The 19,078-nt window shown below is 43.4% G+C and overlaps 1 protein-coding gene across 10 annotated transcripts in view; it reads right to left on the reverse strand.

Moving 5' to 3' along the window:
• The window catches only part of auts2a (activator of transcription and developmental regulator AUTS2 a), a 294,009-nt gene that overhangs the window by 151,074 nt on the left and 123,857 nt on the right, over nucleotides 1-19,078 (reverse strand). For all 10 annotated transcript variants that reach the window (XM_047343420.1, XM_047343419.1, XM_047343418.1 and 7 more), the window contains one exon: nucleotides 9,843-9,944. In XM_047343420.1, coding sequence (XP_047199376.1) covers nucleotides 9,843-9,944 — 102 coding nt within the window. The remainder of the gene's footprint in view (nucleotides 1-9,842; nucleotides 9,945-19,078) is intronic.

Here is a 19,078-nt window from a genome sequence, read left to right on the forward strand (position 1 = left end):
GTGGAAGGCATGTCACTTTATTCCAGCAGAAATCCTGCTCTTTACTGCCATGCCTGGGTCTATTTATATACATATGCAATGCAAAGCGGACTGAATTGGGGTTATAAAGCATATACAACATTTTCCAACAAATGGCCAGATGCAATTGTATCCCAGTGTCACTGTGACCTCACACCAATTCCATTTAAGATGGTCAGCTGATTCAATTTCATCTGTCTTTTCTACTAGCACATGTGGAAGTCTAAGACGGGATTTGAGTGTATGAATGTCTGTCAAAAGGCTCAGCGTGCGTCATCGGGGCTGAATGCAGCAGGGGGATGCAGGCCTCTTGGGAAACACTAATCTTCTTATTGTGTACATTTATTCAATTCTGGTGTCAATATCAAACACAATCAGAATGGGCCACGTGACAAGTGTTTTGTCTGTTGTCTGATAGCGGATGACAGGAAGGAGAAGTAATCACCTGGGAGTACATCACCACTGACAGCTCCTAACTTAAAGCTTTGCTCCTGAAGATTAATCATGAATTCTAATGCGCCATATAAATAACTTCAATACAGAGTCAACACGTTCATTGAAAAGATTTCTCACAGAAGTCAACAGCTGCGGTTTTCTGGAAGAGGAAGTTAACCCAAAATAATCCCTTGAATATCTCTTTGACACCAGAACATTTAACTTAGACGATACAGAATGGCCTTCATCTAAGGCGAGTTCAATGTTGTTGGAGATGAACGGTGCAGTGCAACATTTAAAATCATTGTCACGATTAAGACAAGCTGTGCAATGCATGTGGCAATTTAGGAAAAACTTGTCACATGCATTCACATGCACAAACAAACCAAGAGTGGATTATGACACATTGTTACCTTGGGAAAACTGGGCAACAAACCAGAGACACAAGACACAAACAAAGAAACACAAAAACAACACTGGCAAAATATCATCCACTAAAACTGATGCCTGCTGCCAATCTCTGCTAAAATGCACCATACTTGATTTATTATTATTGCAGTGGAACAAATAATACTGTATGGTTTGCCTCTACTCACAGTCTCCAGGTTGCGCATGGGGAGAGGACAATCTCAGAAGCCAGGATTGAATTTTTCATTTCAGTTCACAGCGAAGCTGAATATAAAAAGCCTGAATTCCAAAGAGGAGCATCAGCTGGTTGCTCTTAACAAAGGGAATTTGAAAAAAAGGCCACATAAGACTGAAAATCTGGTGGAAATGGGAGACTAACAGAGACAATTGGAGGCGAGATGAGGCCAACACTTGTGTGTCATAAAGACAAACGTAGAATGGCCATCCTGTGGATTCCTGGGGCCTGACATCTAGATTGCAGATGGATAAGTGCACGTTAAAACAATATCCCGCCGACCAGAAAAAAATCATTTCTCATAGCTGTCTCTATTTACTGAAAGGCTGCTGGTCTCCCGCTGGGGCAGAAACAAATGAAAATGTTATTTCTCTACTCATGAACTCCTACCTAGTCTGGGTTTTCACTGCTGGCCATTTCATTTCTCTTCCAAATTTGACTTAAGCCCATGACTTGAGGGAAATAATGTCTCTGGAATAATCTTCTGCAACTGTAATTCCAGGGGCACTATCTCTTTCTTTTTTGGTATATCTATATGTCTGTCTGTCTTTTTATCTACAGTATCTATCTGTTTATGTATTTATTGTTGGCACCGTGGCTTTGTGGTTTAAGGGAAATTGCACTGGCTTCTGAAATAGAAGTGATGTGACACCCAGTACCTCCCAGCAATCCTGCCTCATGCACAAGCATGCCCTTCTCCAACTAAAGTAAAATGTGTTTTATTAAGCACAACTGTACAGTGCGCTGGTCAAAAAGAAAAACATGGGCTCAAGTCAAAGTACATGCAAAACATACATTAGCAAGTGTAACAGCGGTAAGATTGAACACTGTGATTACCATCACGTGCAGTGTACTTTATTTCTTCCACATTTTTTTATTGTGCACAAAGCTGAACACAAAAGTAAAACCAGTGATGTAAGTATTTTAGCATGTAAACCAGATGAAAATCACATTGTAGTGAGCACATGGCAAAGGTTTAAACTGGTAACGTCCATATACTGATATATATATATAGCAAATTTCCCAATTATGTACACCTCTCTTTGTTGTATTATTGGTCATTTCAAATATCTGTATAATATCACATTGCTTGTTTATTAATGCAATTTGCTAAATGGAGGATAATATTTTTGGAAATTGTCTGTAGATGACTCATGTTGCATGTCATGTTGCTTTATGACACACATGTTAGGATTTACAAGAGCGGATATTGTAGGAGCAGCGGGTTTGTGGGATGCTCGAGGTACCTTATGATTCCTTTTGATTTCAATTCAGCCCTCAAGTGCAGCAGGATCACATGCATGAGTGAAGATTGTGGGTTCATGACCCAGCAGGCCTTCCATTGTAATCCCCATACAGGATTCTCAGCCCCTTGTGCCCCTCAAACAAACAACAACACACACATAAAACTTAATCCTCCCACACAACTCCTATACCCCGCAGCTAAAGTCTCTGACACAAACACACAAACACCAGGGATTCACATATATAAAACATACACGTGAACACAAACATATGCTCCATAGGGAGCTCTGCATCACTCCTTGGATATTCATGTAACCTGAATATTATGGGTTAAGGAATTAAAAAAAATCTACTCTGAGTCAGATGGGGGATGCAAGCAACAAAAAAAGCAATGTAGAGGATGGTGGAGAGATGTTTTTATCATTTCTTCATTTATAGTGGCTGTGTTGAGCCAGGAGAGGGGGTGAGGATGATTTGTTGGCTCAGGAGATGTAAGCAATATGTAGCACTGAATGGCCAGTAATCATGTTTATGAGGGGGAGATGGTTCTGGACTCCTGGTGTGTCTGATTGTGTTTTCTCTGGCTTCCAGCTTGGGCAGAGTACACCCCTACCAGGCCATTGTGATTGAAGTATGCACTCTAGCTCGGCTTCTCCTTGGGGGGTAAAAAGGTGCATGTAATACTGTTTGTGTGCCTTTAAGTACTCGTGTTTACGTGTATGTTGGCCAGTGTGTACTCATAAAAGAGGGATGTCAGTCGATGAAGACCTCCCATCGCAAAAGAAAGCACCACTTCCCCTTTCTACTTCATGCAGCCAGTTCCCACATTGCTCTCATTGCTATGGCAACCGGCATTCTCTCCTTGGGCTCTGCATGCATCCAATCAGAGTGAGACCTTTGTAGAGATTCCTCCGGGCTCCACTTATTCAACTTACCCCACCGGAACAGCTTCCACACTGAAAAGGCTGGAACAAAGAGAGGAGAGACTCCCTCGCCAGGGCCTGGTATGACATCAAATATTGGGGCAACAGGGTCGGGTTACAGGGAATGCGGAAGTAATATGTAGCCAAGAGCTGTGGGACGCATGGCAAACGCAAAAATAGGGTGGTAGCGCATGGCCATGGCCAATTTCAGTGGAAGCCTCAGAGCCTGAATACTTGGCAAGTGCAACGCGGCTCTGGCACTGGTTTAAGCTTGATAAGTCAAAATGGATTCCGGCTGAGCCTATTTATGTCATTCCTGAAAACATATGGATAGGATTCAGGCGCTCAATACTTTCAACCTTCAACAATGACATTCAACACCACTCCTCCAGTCCATTAATCTTCCATGAGAATAGATTTATCATCCACAGCGCTCAGTCAGCATCAGCCTGAACAATATTTATCACACCACCCTCACTCTGTATCAATTTCAGCAATTAAAGAGCCTTATTTTGCTGGGTATCTGGTAACAACAGTAAAGGTCACGTTCTTCTGATTCTGCGTGTTTTTGTGTGTTGAAGGCCTCAAGGTGCGGTAAATAATTAGCAGCAATAAATTAGAGCAATGTTTTATCAGCGTGAGGGTTGTACTAAGGTTACCACACACGATCACACTGTGCTTCCCTAATTCTAATTATATAGACATGCACAGTAGATGCAGCCAAGTCTGAGTTAAACACTTGTGAACGTAGGTAGGGATGCAGGCGTGCCCCTAGCACTTGCAGAGACACGCCATGCAGCGGGACCTCTCGCAGGCCCCTGACGGACATTCGGCTGTTGGGGCACTGGCAGGGTGATGGAGGCGCTGCATAATTTTGCCCGACTGCCATGTCACAAAGTGTCACAGTCTGTTTCTGACAATTTGACTGCAGGCGATGAGAGAGAAAATAGGGAAGAGAAATAAAAGAGAGGGAGAGGAGAGAAAAGGAGGCTTGATTTTGAGTGCCAGGGGTGGTAATAAGAATGTCTGGATACTTCCTGGGACACAGCCTATTCATCAGCTTGATTTAGAGTCAAAGGTGTAAGGCAGTTCAAGTGATCTTGTGTCTTGATCGTCTGGCAAGTAGGCTGTGGAGTCAGCGACAAGAGCTGGCATAAAGAATGAGGAAAATAAGGTGGAAAGGTCTGATTGTGGACAAGATCCATTCACCAGCACACAGGTTTTAGAAAGAAAGAAATACAGTGGGGCAAAAATGTTCCACAATCTGTTCCAGGTGTTCATTATGAATAAACAGAAACCCCAGATGGCATCAATCAAAAAATGAGTCAGTCTGTCAAAACCCTGTGCATTAAGTAATTTCATATTTTATCACAGCATTGGATGATCCTGAGATATTAAAGGGATAGTTCACCTAAAAATGAAAATTCACTCATTATCTACTCAACACTATACCGAAGGGGTGGGTGAAGTGTCGAATCCTCTTCTTCAGACGTAATAAAACAACAGAAAAAAAACAACGTGCCTCCATACTGCTCGTGTGGTGTCTTCCAAGTGTCCGCAAGCCCCGACATTCATATTCGACTCGAACGGCGTCATTTACACCATGTTTTGAGCCTAAATGTCCTCTGATAGCCTCCTCAGAGACACGTTCACGTACCCTCGGGCACACGGAACATCGCACAAACCCTCACCCAAGGGCATGCGCCGGGTGCGTCTGTTCATGCGGCTACGTCCGCTAGCATCGCCACTTGCGATAGTGGACTTTTAGGCTCAAACCTTGGTGTAAATGACGATGTTTCACGTACTTGTCTGATCAGACAATCTCTTGTTGCAATCTTTATATGTAAAAGGAAAAGGCAAATGTCCTGATCCAGTTGAGTGGACATTTTCCCGGAGTTCATGTATGAAAACGGCTTTTATCTCTCGAGACTTATCTCATCTGTCTGAATAATAGGACAGAATACAAAACAGTATGTCTGTATATTATTTATATTGTATATATGTCTGTAATCTGCCCTGACCAGTGACTTATTTACATCACTGCTGAGAAGCCAGAACACGGCCTAGAAGACTGTCAGGTAATCCCTGCACTGCATCGGCTGCTTATTTCCCACTGTCACTATGCACACACTGGGGCCTCAGCAAAGAGTACGATCCCGTGATAATGAGCTAATTATAGGTACAACATTCCTACTTCCATATCTAAATGCTTGTCTCTAATAGGAAACATTTCAAATTATTGAGAAGCAGAGAGAGAAAGAGACGGATAATTGATGCAAGCAATTACAAGTTCTGTGTCGAAGCAAATTGGCCAGCATATCTGGACATGTAGGGGGACTGCGACCTCATTTACATCAGAGTGTCAGGAAATAATTGGAGAATGTACTGAGGAGGTGGGATGGGCATAGTGTAATGCAGACCAGCTCTGGTCACATTACATAAGCAGTTTGCTTGGACAGCGTGATTCAGTTCAGACAAGAAGCTTACGGAAAAGATTGTACTCCAAGGTCAAGGACAAAACATTATGTGCAGTCTTGGTATGCTCCAGCAGATCTAATCATAATAGAGATCTGTACCACAACAAATATTCCTCATGACATTAATCAGTTTCCAAAAGCAGTAATTTGAGTATTTGAAATGGTTTCACCGCATGCACACAGGATTCTGAGCCGGGCTGTCATGTTTTCATCGGAAAGCCAGTAATAACTGAGTTCAGTCTTACTAGCCATTAGAGAGACTTTAGCTGTGTTTGGGCTGAAACCGCTTCAAAAGCACGGGTAGACGATGTGCTTGACTTTAAACGGTATCACTTCCAGATGTTTCATTACAAAACAACTTTCAAAGACTTTCACCGCAAGAAAACCTTCTCGTGCGAGGAGCCAGGACACACGAGTATGGATTTCAGGAACCCGCAATTTTTCACATTTTTATTTCAGTCGGAAAAACCAGCATGAAAAATTGTCTGGAGTAACACCAATAACGCGCTAGTATAAATAATAGTGTTACAGCCCAGCCCTGGCCAAGACACAAATCATTAGTCCATGTTACAGCAGGGATTCCACACCACGTACTATATAAAGTTGATATCAAAAACATGATATAGCATTATATGTGTTTTGATTTTACAGGCAGAATTTTGTCAGTGTTACAGTTAGACGCAGGACACAACAGGAACCTTTTGCTGACCCCCCCAAAAAATGGCAACTGAAATATAGGGGTGCATTCATTACGTCTTCCTCTTGTGCCTCTCATCAGGCTGGCTTACACCAACTGGCCGGCTCTGACCCACTACTTCGGAGCTTCTCTCTATTGCACCCGCCTCTCATCAAGAGCCTTGGATGGAAAAAAGGAGTAACATGCTGTTTACTCGCAATCCCAGGCCCGTAATTGCCAATTTATTTGATAGGCAGCCGGGTAATGATGGCATTTCACCCCTTGCCGCAGAGACTAAACGGGAGTGAATCATCCCAAGCTCCCTGCCCTCCCTGATCCAGCAGACTCACGACTGCAGCCTGCCTGAATGCCTGCCACCCAGACTGAAGGGGTGGGGTGTGGTGGGGATGTGTGGGGTGGCTGCCATGTCAGCTTCAAACAAACCCAAAAGGGAACCCGGTGCTTCAGAGCAAATACAGCTAAGCCTGCCAATTTAGCGAGGGTTTGGGGTTGAGGCAGACACAGGCGAGCTGATGTGCCATTTGTAGGCCTTAATGAGCTGGCAGGATGGAGTGAGGAGGGAAGGAGAGCGGGAGAAAAGAAGGCTGCCAGGCCTGACCTCCTCTGGCCTCCATCTCGCTGCCAGCCAGTGCCAGGTCGGCAAACACAGTTCATCTGCTTCATTGGGCCGTAGTCGCTCTATGAGGGGAAGGTAGTGCTACAGCAAATACCATTAGCCAACTGTTGGTCTAATGAACAGCTCGGGTCAAAGCTAGCTCCTGTCTCACACTGCTCCCTGGAACTAACGAGTGACTTAGATGCCTCCTCTTTGTTTTCGCACTGCGAGGGAGCGTCTCTGTGTAGCTGAACCCCATTAGGAGTCGAGTTGCATTGTGCAGTGTTGCAACCAACATAGTTTTAACATTTCAGTAAAACAAGAACATGGACTGCCGTGGATATAGAATACACCACAGGCACCTGGACATACTCTGCCATCTGCCTTCAACTATAAAAAATACTATTTTACTGAATATACAGTATGCTGTGATTTCCTGTATAACCAGAAAAAAATAAACAAAACCCAAAGAATCTCTTCGGCAAACTAAACTATGTAAAATAGAATATGTTCCCCGTCATTTTCCTTTTCCTCTGTCTTTCAGTCTGGGGAGCAGAGCGTGCTACAAGAGCTTTGGCTTGTACCTCTTGCAGCTTGTGAAGCGGGTTTTTACAGCATGACTGGAGGGGACTTGTTCAGAAGCCTGTGGGGACTGAAGATGAAGCCTCACACAGTTTGACCATCTTAACTGACATGGGGGTCTAAAAGTCTGTCTTCGTGCTGCCCATCTTGCAGAAGACACGCTGAGTCTCCTGTGGGGTGTCTTGACCAGACATAGCAGGGGTAACCGGGGCTGTGGCTCCCTCTTCTCCAGAGTGTACTGAGTGGCTGAAATGACAGCTCAGGTGGAAGTTATTACAGGCAGGGACATAGATGCTTCCTGAGAAGAAGTCAGGAGAGGGGGGGGGGGAGTGGATTCTGCTTGCAAATACTGACATTTTCAAAAGCAATTATAGATATAAGATGAAATGAAATGAAGTCAACACAGGCAGTTGCTGAATTATTTTATAGCATGACTTCCTACAGTATTCACATTAAATAAGCTGAAGGTGAAGCTATGGTGAGAGTGTCCGTGTTAGGAACATGGAAGTGACTCAGTAATGAGGGCAGACGAAGATGATGTAACTGTTGAGACATATTTCATTAGTGTGTTATGAGTCAAAGTACACATCAGCACACCCATGTGGTCTAAATGGAGGTAAGTGGTTGTCCAACGAGGCCAAGTCAGATTATATTGTTGCCAATAAAATTTCAAACGCTGATTATCTGAATGATATAACCGGCACCGGCTCCTCCAACACATTACAATAGTAACACACAGTATTTGAAATGGATTATTGCTGGTCCCTTTAATAATGACGATTGGTTAAATGTAGCACCCACATGCATTTGCTTTATTGAAATCACAGTCAAAGTTCGCTGTGCCAATCACCTCATGGTAATCAATGCAGTTATTAAGAATAAGTATGATATGGATGCATATGAGAAAAAACAAACTGAATAACAGAAGGAAAATGTATACTTCAAAACTATAAATCTGTCATCAAGCATGAATCATTTTTTAATTATAGGTTGTAGCTTATTGTGTTGTAGTAGGACTATTTATTAAATATGAAATGCCTTTATTGTGAATCACAATGAATCACAGTTAAGCTTATAAGTCATCCATAGGTTTCCCATTTTCTGAGCCAAATTTGCCCTGGTGAGCCGCTGCACAGTCACCAGAGTGCAGTCTGACAGAAATCAGCGAGTATCATTTCGGTTTCTGTTGTCAACATCAAATTACTTATTTCATTTCATGCCCGGTCAAGCATCGTAAAGCTACACGCAGAATCAGTTTTGCTTCAGTTGTTCGGCCATGTCTTTCTCAAAGACTAGCTCGCCTCCCAGCTGACAGCTTTAATTATGGCCAGATATCTGATCGCTTCGCCGTGGATTCTCCACACAAATCAAAGAGCAGGGGTGGGTGTCTGGCAGCGGGGTCCCTAGAGCCTGATCGCTTTACATCTTGAAATATTGTCAAAGGGCGCAGGGACACACAGCCGCTCTTTCTTCTGTCAGTTAATGCTCGCCTTCAGCTCCACAAGGAATGAGGAGCGGGGCAAGTCGAGCCCTTTTTGTATCATTCATTAAAAAAGAAAAAAACATTGAGAGACATGGAGAGAGACAGAGACAGAGAGAGAGAGAGTGTGCGTAGGATGCAAATAGCGCTCTTCACGTGAAGAACTCCAAGAGCCACTTAGGATGTTAAAGATTTACCACTAAGTGCTCTGCTTAGGATGATTTTTATATGTTTAAGACCAAAGGAGGTCTTGACCAAATTCATTTGCTCACATTAAAAACTTACCTTTTGTCGATGCGTCATAATGTAGGTGCAAGGCCCTTCACACAAAATGACTCCCGAATTAAGGAACAACAGCAGAATTAAAACATTTGTGCTCAGAAGCGATCCAACGAATTATTTAAGCAGATTCATTATCTTATGAATTTATTATATTTCCTGCAGACTATAGAACTTTTATCATTAATATTAATACCTCCTCTCTGAGTCTTGACACATCACAAATGTTTGTAAGTTACTTGGTTGTGAATTCAACTTTGTATAGGATTCACCTCATAACAAAAAATCAGCATGGGAGGTTGTTTTTTTGGGGTCTATCTATGAAATGCTGAATGAGGAATCTATGACTCATAATCTGATGACCTCAAGTCCTGATTATTAGAAATTATTTGTAGGGGATGACAGACTATGATCAGGTGTTGAGTGAGGTACCCCTGAAGCTGGGAGCCTGTTTGTAAATGTACTCACATCCGTCAGCCTGTCTCTGGAGCTGCTCCTGAAGGAAGGCTTGGATTCTCCGCTCACACTCTCACTGTCGCTGCCTTTACAGTTGTTCGGCCCCGGCTTCAGCTGCAGAAAACAACACACAAGGAGACAAACAGTCAATAACGTGTAGATAAAACTGTTAACACAGCAGTTTGGAGCTCCGCTCAGATAGAGCTGCCTCGGAAAGGCATCCCAGAGATATCGGTTCACGAATACGTGAGAACTGGCAGGAGCTTCAGCGCTGTCTCTGTAAATCTGTCATGTTTCTGAGTCTACTCAGCGCCAATGACTCTGCTTGCCAATGACAGACGCCATCTGATCTCGCAGTATGAAACTCCTCACAGCCCATGAAACAGAGAACAGGGACAAAGACCCCACCAGAACCTTCAAATGGAGCCACTATCCTCTCCAAGCAGACACCACATGCTGAGGCAGCAGGAGCTCAGCAAATGTCATCCCCTAGACTCTTTGTTCGAGATGCAGCTAAAAGACACGTATAAAGAGTGGGACGTGCCAATCCGTGAGCATCTGAGTCCCGTCAAAATCTGGAGAACAATAAAAAGAGTGCAGCGCTGAGTGGAAGGAGATGGGGTCTATCCTCCCCGTCCACGTGTGTAATTGATGTCCTCGGAAGCTCCCATGCTGCTCCTTCCAGACCAGACGAACGCTGCAGGTTTCATTTCAAAGCACATAAAAAGCTGCCTTTATGGGACAGTGCAGTAAACGGCGGCTCTGCCACCTAATAGGAAAAGCCGAGCGTGGTGCTGCACATACAAAGAACTTGGACTAAGATGATGGCCCTTTCCTTTCCCCCGCTCTCCTATTCTAAAGGGAGGGCACAAAACTAAAGTGTTTTTTTTTTTTAAACCTCCCCTTCAGTATTCTCCTTTCAGGTATCGGCCATCATTTAGAGCGATGAAAGGGCACAAGGTGGGGGAATACCAGATGAACCCTTGAGTTGAGCAGATAATTAAAATTAAAATGTTCCTCTTCTGTAGCCATTAGCGGTGTGAAAGGAATCCTATTCCTTGGGAGAATTGCATGATGGGTGGAAGGCGGACGGAGTCGCCAGAGTGCTGAACGTGATAAGAGAGTATGAGCTCTGGGAATGCCTGATGGGCCCTTTTGACTGAGTCCATGCACGTGCCTGTATTTGTGTGTGTGCGTGTGTATGTGCATGACTGTATGTCTATGTAGTCACGCGGCGCTGAGACCAGGTAGGGGGAGAAGACACACCAGCCAAATGTGGCACATGCACCAACACATGCACACCAATGCCCTGCACTGTGATAGCACTAATTACCTCCAACACATTTTATTCCCACAAAAACCAGAGCATATTTTCTCTCTTTCTCTTGTAAATGCCAGTTTGTCTGAAGGGAGTTCACATATTTTTAGAGAGAAAAGGGGGAATAGTATCTCATCCACAGTGGCCTGTGAACTGATCCTTGAAGAAAGGGCAAGGGATGCTATTTACGCCCTGCTCTGTGGCGCCTGCATCAAAACATGTTGACCTATAATATTTATCAACCAGCCAGTGCCCCTGCTGATAACACCGGTCAGTGCACGCCAGCACACTCATGCATGTATGAATGTGCACGCAGACTTCACTGCACCAAATCTTCACCGCCCAGAACCAAACTAATATATGGTGAGCTTACAAAGATTATCACCATGCAAGTGTGGGACAGATATAGAGATTTGTCTGTTATTAATCTACGTGATATCAAACTGATTCTGCTGCGGTGAAACCACATAATCACACCGTCTGTATTCTGGCTTATCAGTGGATAACATACTCCATGAAATCCGAATTCTTGCTCACATTTAACTGGGTGTAATGTCTGAAGAACATGTCTAATAAAGACATTGCAATAAAGAGCGGTTCATCTTTCAGGGCTATTACATAGCTTGGGACCTGATTACACAGCTATTTGAAAATGTATCCCTCAGCTTGTTCCCTTTAATTTCCCCCTGAGCTCCTTTAAATTACTTCAGAGAATTGCCTTTTTTTTTTTTCTTCATCCGCTCTCCCTTTCTGAGGCTCAGATGACGGATTCATTTCTTTTTATGATGTGATTAATGTATTTCTTAAGCAAATGGAGGGAATGCCGGTAGTCAGAGCCACCAAAAAGTGAGGTTGAAATTGAATGTCCTGCCGTCTGAAGATAAATCCAAATGGGAAGCCCATGTTTGTGGGTGCCGCTGTGACCTCCTCTATAATGGTGCTGATCTGATCACTCCCATTTGTTCCGGTCGTGAGTCATTCTCTGTGTTTTTATAGCCTTTTAAACAAAAAAGCTTCAGTTTTATTTGCTGTAATGAACACCAGTGCATTGGAATCTAAGAGGGCAAATGACACGTGTGCGCAGTGTTTTGTACTGATGCAATAACATACAGACATTAATTAAGATGCAGGTTGAGGCATACAGATGCATTCACTTAATGACCTCACTGTATCTGCACAGTCTGGGTAAGAACTGGCCCTGTAGGAAGATAACAACCACATGCTTTTAATATTCCAGAGGCTAATTTCACAACATTTAAAGACACAGCGAGACATTAGCATCTAATGAAACATTTAAACTAGCAGTAAGTGCATCTGACATTCATTTCCACACAGTGAGGTCTTGTTTTCCTGCAATCTGTTCTGTGTTAGGGGATTTTTTTTCTCTTCTTCCTCGTCTCTCTTACAAGTCTGAATTTACTGAACCAACAACCTGTTTTCAATCTGCAGTCAGAGTGATGCTGTGGAAGAGGGCAGCTGAAACGGTTCAGCCTGTGAGAACGAGAAAACATTCAACATTTGCTATAAATCATTCTTTTAAAAAACCAAAAAGACACTGGTGCTTAAGTTACCAGCAACGGTTCAAACTGTAACTGTTTATTTGGACAGTTCCGTCGCGACAACTGATCAGATTACTGTTGGAATCACACAGGAATCTTTGGAGCATTCAGTTGAGGGGTGGGGCTGCAGGCAGAGGCAGGACGTAACATATTACCTCCACTGTTGAGATCATGTGTTTTTATTTACAGAACATTGACACTAGCGTCGGCCTTTATAACCAAAAACTCTATTAACATGTTTGTCGATGTCCTCTATGCTTTTTAGTTTTTTTGCCATTTTGCGTTTGTCGTGTTTCACCGAGGATTGCGTTAAACCCTGAGGTGAATCCCCTGCTGTGTTCTCACATGAGCTAATTCTTACATTATCCTGAGTAATTACTAGTGGGCTGGCCGGAGGTCTGAGAGCAGCTTTAATCTGTTTTCACTTGATCGTAATGCTATCTCTGCAATACTCAGTAGTTCAATTATGATTGCACTCGTACTATCACTGATCGGCTTCACGTCTTTTTCAAAAATCAGACATACGCTTTGGTCTAATAAGCACTAAATTTTGAAATAATCAGTCATAAATCACATTATTTTTAGTTTACAAATGTATGAGCAGATAGCCCAAGCTAAGGGTTCACAAACAGACCAGTATAAGGGCAGTGGTTAATCAAAGACATCTGCAAATCTGTACAAAAGTCGTTTTTGGTCTTCCCAATTTAGTTATTTGAATCTACTTTTTTTACTCTACAACAGTGTACTCTTGTTCAGTCTTATTACTGGCTTACATCAGTAATCTGCGAAGAATATGACAGATGGTATACAAATTAATTTATTGATAAACAGAGAAGATGGCTAACTCTCTCTTAACTGATAATATCCAAGCAAATGATCTGTTTGTGTGAACCTATTCACTGTATACACTGTCCACACTCTGATTCGTTTAATTGTAACATACAGTACGCGAGGAATAGCTCTTGAACCTTGCCTTTCAACATCTCTGTCCAAGGTCAAATATGCATCTTTACAGGCTCACAGCAGCATTATTGGAGTTACAACACAAGAAATGCTGTCGAATGTCTTGCATGCTTCATAAATTCTTGTCTTCAGGTTTCTACTGAGGCACAAGATGCTTGTTTTTACAATAGAGAAGATTTAATTAAACAAGGGAAAAAAATCAATATAGAATGTTGTCCTTTCAGCGTTAGTGGAAGTAATAGCATTTGACAAAATTGTGACTACATTCCTCGATCGGAGTCTAAATGATAATGCATCTAATCTAACACTGTTCCCCTCCATTAAAACAGCTATTACAACACTGTCTTCTACATGCGAAGTCAATTATTTTCTCACTTACTGAAAAATGCTCACCAACGCCATAGTGGAATTTTACAAGTGCACTGACCTATTCTCAAGGGCTGCTCGACAGACTCAATGCAATCAAGCACAAAAGTAGGCCTGCTAACATTTCTAACCACAGAGGCCTTTTTAAACAGAGCCATACACAAGCAGCCTGGCCCAGCAACTCCACTCCCAACACCCATCCCTCATCCTGCAAAAAAAGAGAAAAAAGATGGAGAGAGAACTGGCCTCAGTTCTCTGTACTAGCCTCAGTAGGATTCTGTAGCCATCAGCTCCCGGTTTCCCTTAGTTACGCACAACAGCAGCTGCGGAGCGCGGCGGTAATAAAACCTGGAACAATTTAACAGCTTTTATTGTTCGTCTGTGGCTTTCAGAACAGCTAACCTGTCCTCTCAGGATCTGGCAGAGAGAATCCCACCAGGGCAGCAATGAAAGAGGATCTCATTTACCTAAAAGCGCTTATAAATTTTTAATTTGCTTTAACAAGTAAATTAACAAGTCCCTCATTTGGGAAGTTTTATGGCTGCTTGCCACTGAGGGAGAACCATGAAAGTTTTATAGATAATCCACTACCTAGGCTGTGTTACTGATAATAAATTGTCTATTTCCTGCGGCACTGTCAAATGCCCTTGGTTTCCACTGACTACACTTTGAATATGTTCTTTATTCTACCTTCAGAGGTCTATATATACCAGGGCTATTAAAGTGCTGGAGAGTTTCAAGACTCAGCAGTTAAAATGAACAACTTGAAGAATTTCTGTCAACTTAATACAGACACTCTTGAATAGCCTTCGGTGACTCCATTACCAAACATTAGACCACATTAAGCATCGCTAATTATGTCACTGCCAATTTATACATCCCAAAAGCCTCACAGTGAGCCTATCAAGTGAAACCACCCTGGGCTGGTCGACAACAGCAGTTGGAAACTGCTGGGCCTGTTTAGCGTGCAGCCAGCTTTATCTGAAGAGACTGTCAAGTAAAAAAAAGAAGGTCTGGGGGTTCCTCAGGGCCTGAGCGAGAGGGCTTTGGACAGACCCTACGTCATCTATCTGACAGTGGCTATGTGGGACAGCCCACCAGTGTGGCCTGGCTCTGACCCTGTGCTTGGCTCTGAGGCCCAGCTGCTTTAACTGCCACAGACAGCAGCCCGCCTGGCCTTCTCGTCACCCATAACCCCCTCTGCCACCCTCGCTCACAGCCTGTCACTGAACATCAGCGCTAGGCTTCCATTGCCCCAAATTTGTTTACTGTTTAGCTCCATGTGGGGCAAAGAGGTCACAGGCGTGTATTCTGAAAATAAACCTTAATACCTCTTTGTATCTCTGTAGCCTGGATGTCGTCTGTTCTTTCATCACTGTGACTAAATTACATAATGAAAATTCTTGGCATGTTTATCCCAAAGCCTAGTGTTTGCCTCTGGTTAAGATGTCAAGGTCAGCCAGTGAGGCGGTTTTTATTATTACATAGGTATGTAACCATGGTGAAGTTCCATTTCCTTTCAATTTGCCAGCATCACTGTGTGGCAGTGATCTCTGGCGAACTTGTCAGACATCATTTTTCTTGCAGGGGAGAGATCAGTGAGGCCAGATTTGGCCACTTTGGGCAGTCTCAGGCCACAGAGGAAGGCTTTTCTAGCCTCTGTGCTGGAATGTGCAGCCAAAGCAAAGATATGGAGCCACTGAGGAGTAGTCATAGCAGCCACAGGCTGAGAGTATCCTTAGAGGAGGAGGAGGAGGAGGAGGAGTGGGAAATGGAGGCTCGAGGTGGGTGGGTGGGTGGGTGGGGGTAAACGTGGTTGAGAGCACTGTCTTGATCTCATCAGTCATACTAAAGACTCCATTTCCTCTACCACAGGCTGGAGGCTACTAGCGCTTGTGACTGCATTTATATATTGCCATAAATCTCAGATCTATGACGACATTACAGACGAATCAATATGCTTTTAACATCCATCCACTGCCCTACGTCGCAATCACCCTTCTCCCTGCTCACAAATGGTCATATAATGCTTTAGTCTGGAGGATTGAGTTATGGGGACAATTCCCAGATTTAATAATGAACTGAGCAAGTGGAGAAAAAGTGTGTGTGTGTGTGTGGGTGGGTTGGGGGTGGGGGGTGCAATGAGCTATCTACCTCATAAGAGCAGTGGGAGACCTCTACCCTCTCAGATCATATCAGAACATCTTGTAGTAGTAGCCCTGTGTGGCAGTAAAATAACCTTCCTACCCACTTTACGAACAATTCCCTGATCTCCAGGACTCTCCTTGTACAGCAGGCTGAGCTCAGACCAAGAGGATACTGTGGTGGTGGTGGTGGTGGTGGTGGTGGTGGTGGGGGGGTACGACTTCTAACTGCCCAGTTGAGCACTCATCACCTCATACCTTCTCATCAAACACATCGGTGTGCAATTAATTATATGATTTCCCAATCCCTTCAATCTGTGCTACTGAGTCGTTACTTTAGTATTGGCTTTCTGAGACCCATCCAACTAAAGCTACCACCTGTGTGCCAAATCACAGCTCCCCGAGCTAGACAACTTCAATAAAGAGTGGAATGGAAAAAAGACAGCAGAGAAAAAGCCCTCTCCTATCGGCTTGCAGAGGCTATCATTTCTCTTTTTTATTGCCATTTATTTTCCTCCAGGAATTCACTGCCAGTATATTGGCAGGCCTTCCAGTAGATGGAGGCAATGAAATTTAGCGCAGACACTTAACACTGGGTCAAGCCTTGTGTGCGGCTCACGTGTGGTGGTAATATGATAGACAAACGCTTAGAGTTTAGGGAAAGAGGGCTTTTTTTTTTGTTACAGGAATAGTAGCGCAGTGCCGGCTGTGACACACGGTGCTGCAATATGTACAACCCAGGGCTGGACTGGGACAACAAATCGGCCCTGGCATTTTGGCCCAGACCCCATCTATCCAAACAGCCCCGCCACAAACCAACCGTGCCAATAAATGATGGGTTGCATGATGGTTACCAGCATGTTTGAATATATTATTTAAGTAATGACAATGAAAGTGTTCCTTGTAAGTCTAGTAGCCTATATATTCCCAATAGTGGGGAAGCAACACCCATAAAGCGAAATAAAGCTAATAATATGATTTTTTTTTATGAGTTAAGTCTTATCACCATTTTACAAGTATAGTCAGAAAAAATAAAGCACTTAGAACCTACTTACTTTTGTTAAATGAATCCAATATTATAGAAATGTAACTACATTATCATCTACAAATGATCAAGTATTTTGGTACGAAAAGCTGCATTTATTATGTAAGCATCTGACATTTGCAACAAACCAAAAGGATTGGGAATCAGTTGGGAATTCAGTGAGTTATGAACATTAGTGTGATTACACGTCCTGCCTTACATGAGCTGTAGAAGACGCAGCTGCACATACCGAGGTGGACCGGGTTAGATTCAGGATTCAACTGTGAGGTGAAACAAACAGGATGCGGTCGGATTGAATGTGAATTTGTTTTATTCTATTGAGTGATAGAATTAATGCAACATGTCTGACACATCCTCTGAGTTAACTGTCGTAAAGCTGCGAAGGTCAGACACCACTGAGCTTGCATCGCTCTGAGAGAGAGAGAGAGAGAGAGAGAGAGAGAGAGAGAGAGAGAGAGAGAGAGAGAGAGAATAACAACCATTACCAAACCACTGTGAGGCAAATGACAGGGGGGTTCGGTCTTTCAAAACTCAAAAACACTTTATTTTGCATCTATAATTAGTGCTTTCAATGCCTATTATTTCACTATGACCCCCCCTCCTGTCCATCCAGCGAAATCCCCTGTCTTGAATGAATGAATCCTCAAAAACCTAGTGAGGGCATCCTATGTGTGTGAGAGAATCTATATGATAAAGTATTGATCAGGTGATCAGTGTCTTCCAGATAATAGTAGCACTGTATAAACTGTAAACTCACCATGATCTCTCATGACATATTGTTGAGCCAGGCAGCCAGTCCCTAACTTCTTCTTACTGCTCTACATGCCCTCCCTCATCTCGCTCCCTCTCCTCCCCTCTGTGCCGTGAATGACGCCGGCACAGGGCCCAAGGGGGAGGTGTTTAAAGATGTGATTAGATCAGCCCAGGGTCAATTAAGAAAAAAAAACAATGGGCCCATTTACCTGTTTTATGGGCCGCTCAGGCAGCAAAAAATGCATCGGCCCAAAAGGCACGTTGGCCCACCTGGAAAGTGGCCAGTCCAGCCCTGGCACAACCAGAGCCTTTTGGAAGGATGGAGAAGATACAAACACTTAAAATGGTAGAGCGCTGTGGCCAAGACACAAGAGACACAACCTAAGTAGGTCAAAACTGTGTCATTAAGCCGAACCTTGAAGTGTGGAAGAACTCCTGACTGGAATGTGTGGAATAAAGGGGGAGAAAATATCTCAGCTAATTGACATTAATTACAAGATATTCCATTCAAATCCTTGACACATGGCCACTCAATAAACATGTGAATTTAATTAATTTACACCTACACTAACAACACTTATGACTGTGAGTTTACATGCATTAGTGCAAAGGACACAGGCTGCACTTACTGAATCACAAAGCCTACAAACATTAACATTTAAATGTGAGATGAGCTAAAATCCTTTCATTTTATTTTGAAAAACAAATCATTCACTCATATATAAATGACCTTACCAGTTAATGTCAATGCTCATGAATTCAGGCCCTCTGTGATCAACTGTTTGCACATCTGCAGCAAGTTCTCATCCAATTAAAGTATCCAATAACCCAGCAGCTGTTAAAATGAAGGTCACGGGGTCATGAGCTGATGTCTGGTCAGCAGGTGGATATTGCCGCTCACTGAGTAAGCAGCCCTGCCTATCAAGCTCCATTCTGGGGCTTACATGCCGGTATAAACCAACAAGAATGATAGCGTCTCACCTTACCTGCATTTGGCTCCATCTGCACTGCTGTTGGGGGGATTAGAGGGGGCTATAAAATCTGATGGCAGGATATACATTTCCTATTTGGCTGACCCAGGGTGCCTGCCTGCGGGTAGC

The sequence above is a fragment of the Hippoglossus stenolepis genome, chromosome 15 (genome assembly GCF_022539355.2).
Source record: "Hippoglossus stenolepis isolate QCI-W04-F060 chromosome 15, HSTE1.2, whole genome shotgun sequence".
In the NCBI taxonomy this organism is placed as follows: Eukaryota; Metazoa; Chordata; class Actinopteri; order Pleuronectiformes; family Pleuronectidae; genus Hippoglossus; species Hippoglossus stenolepis.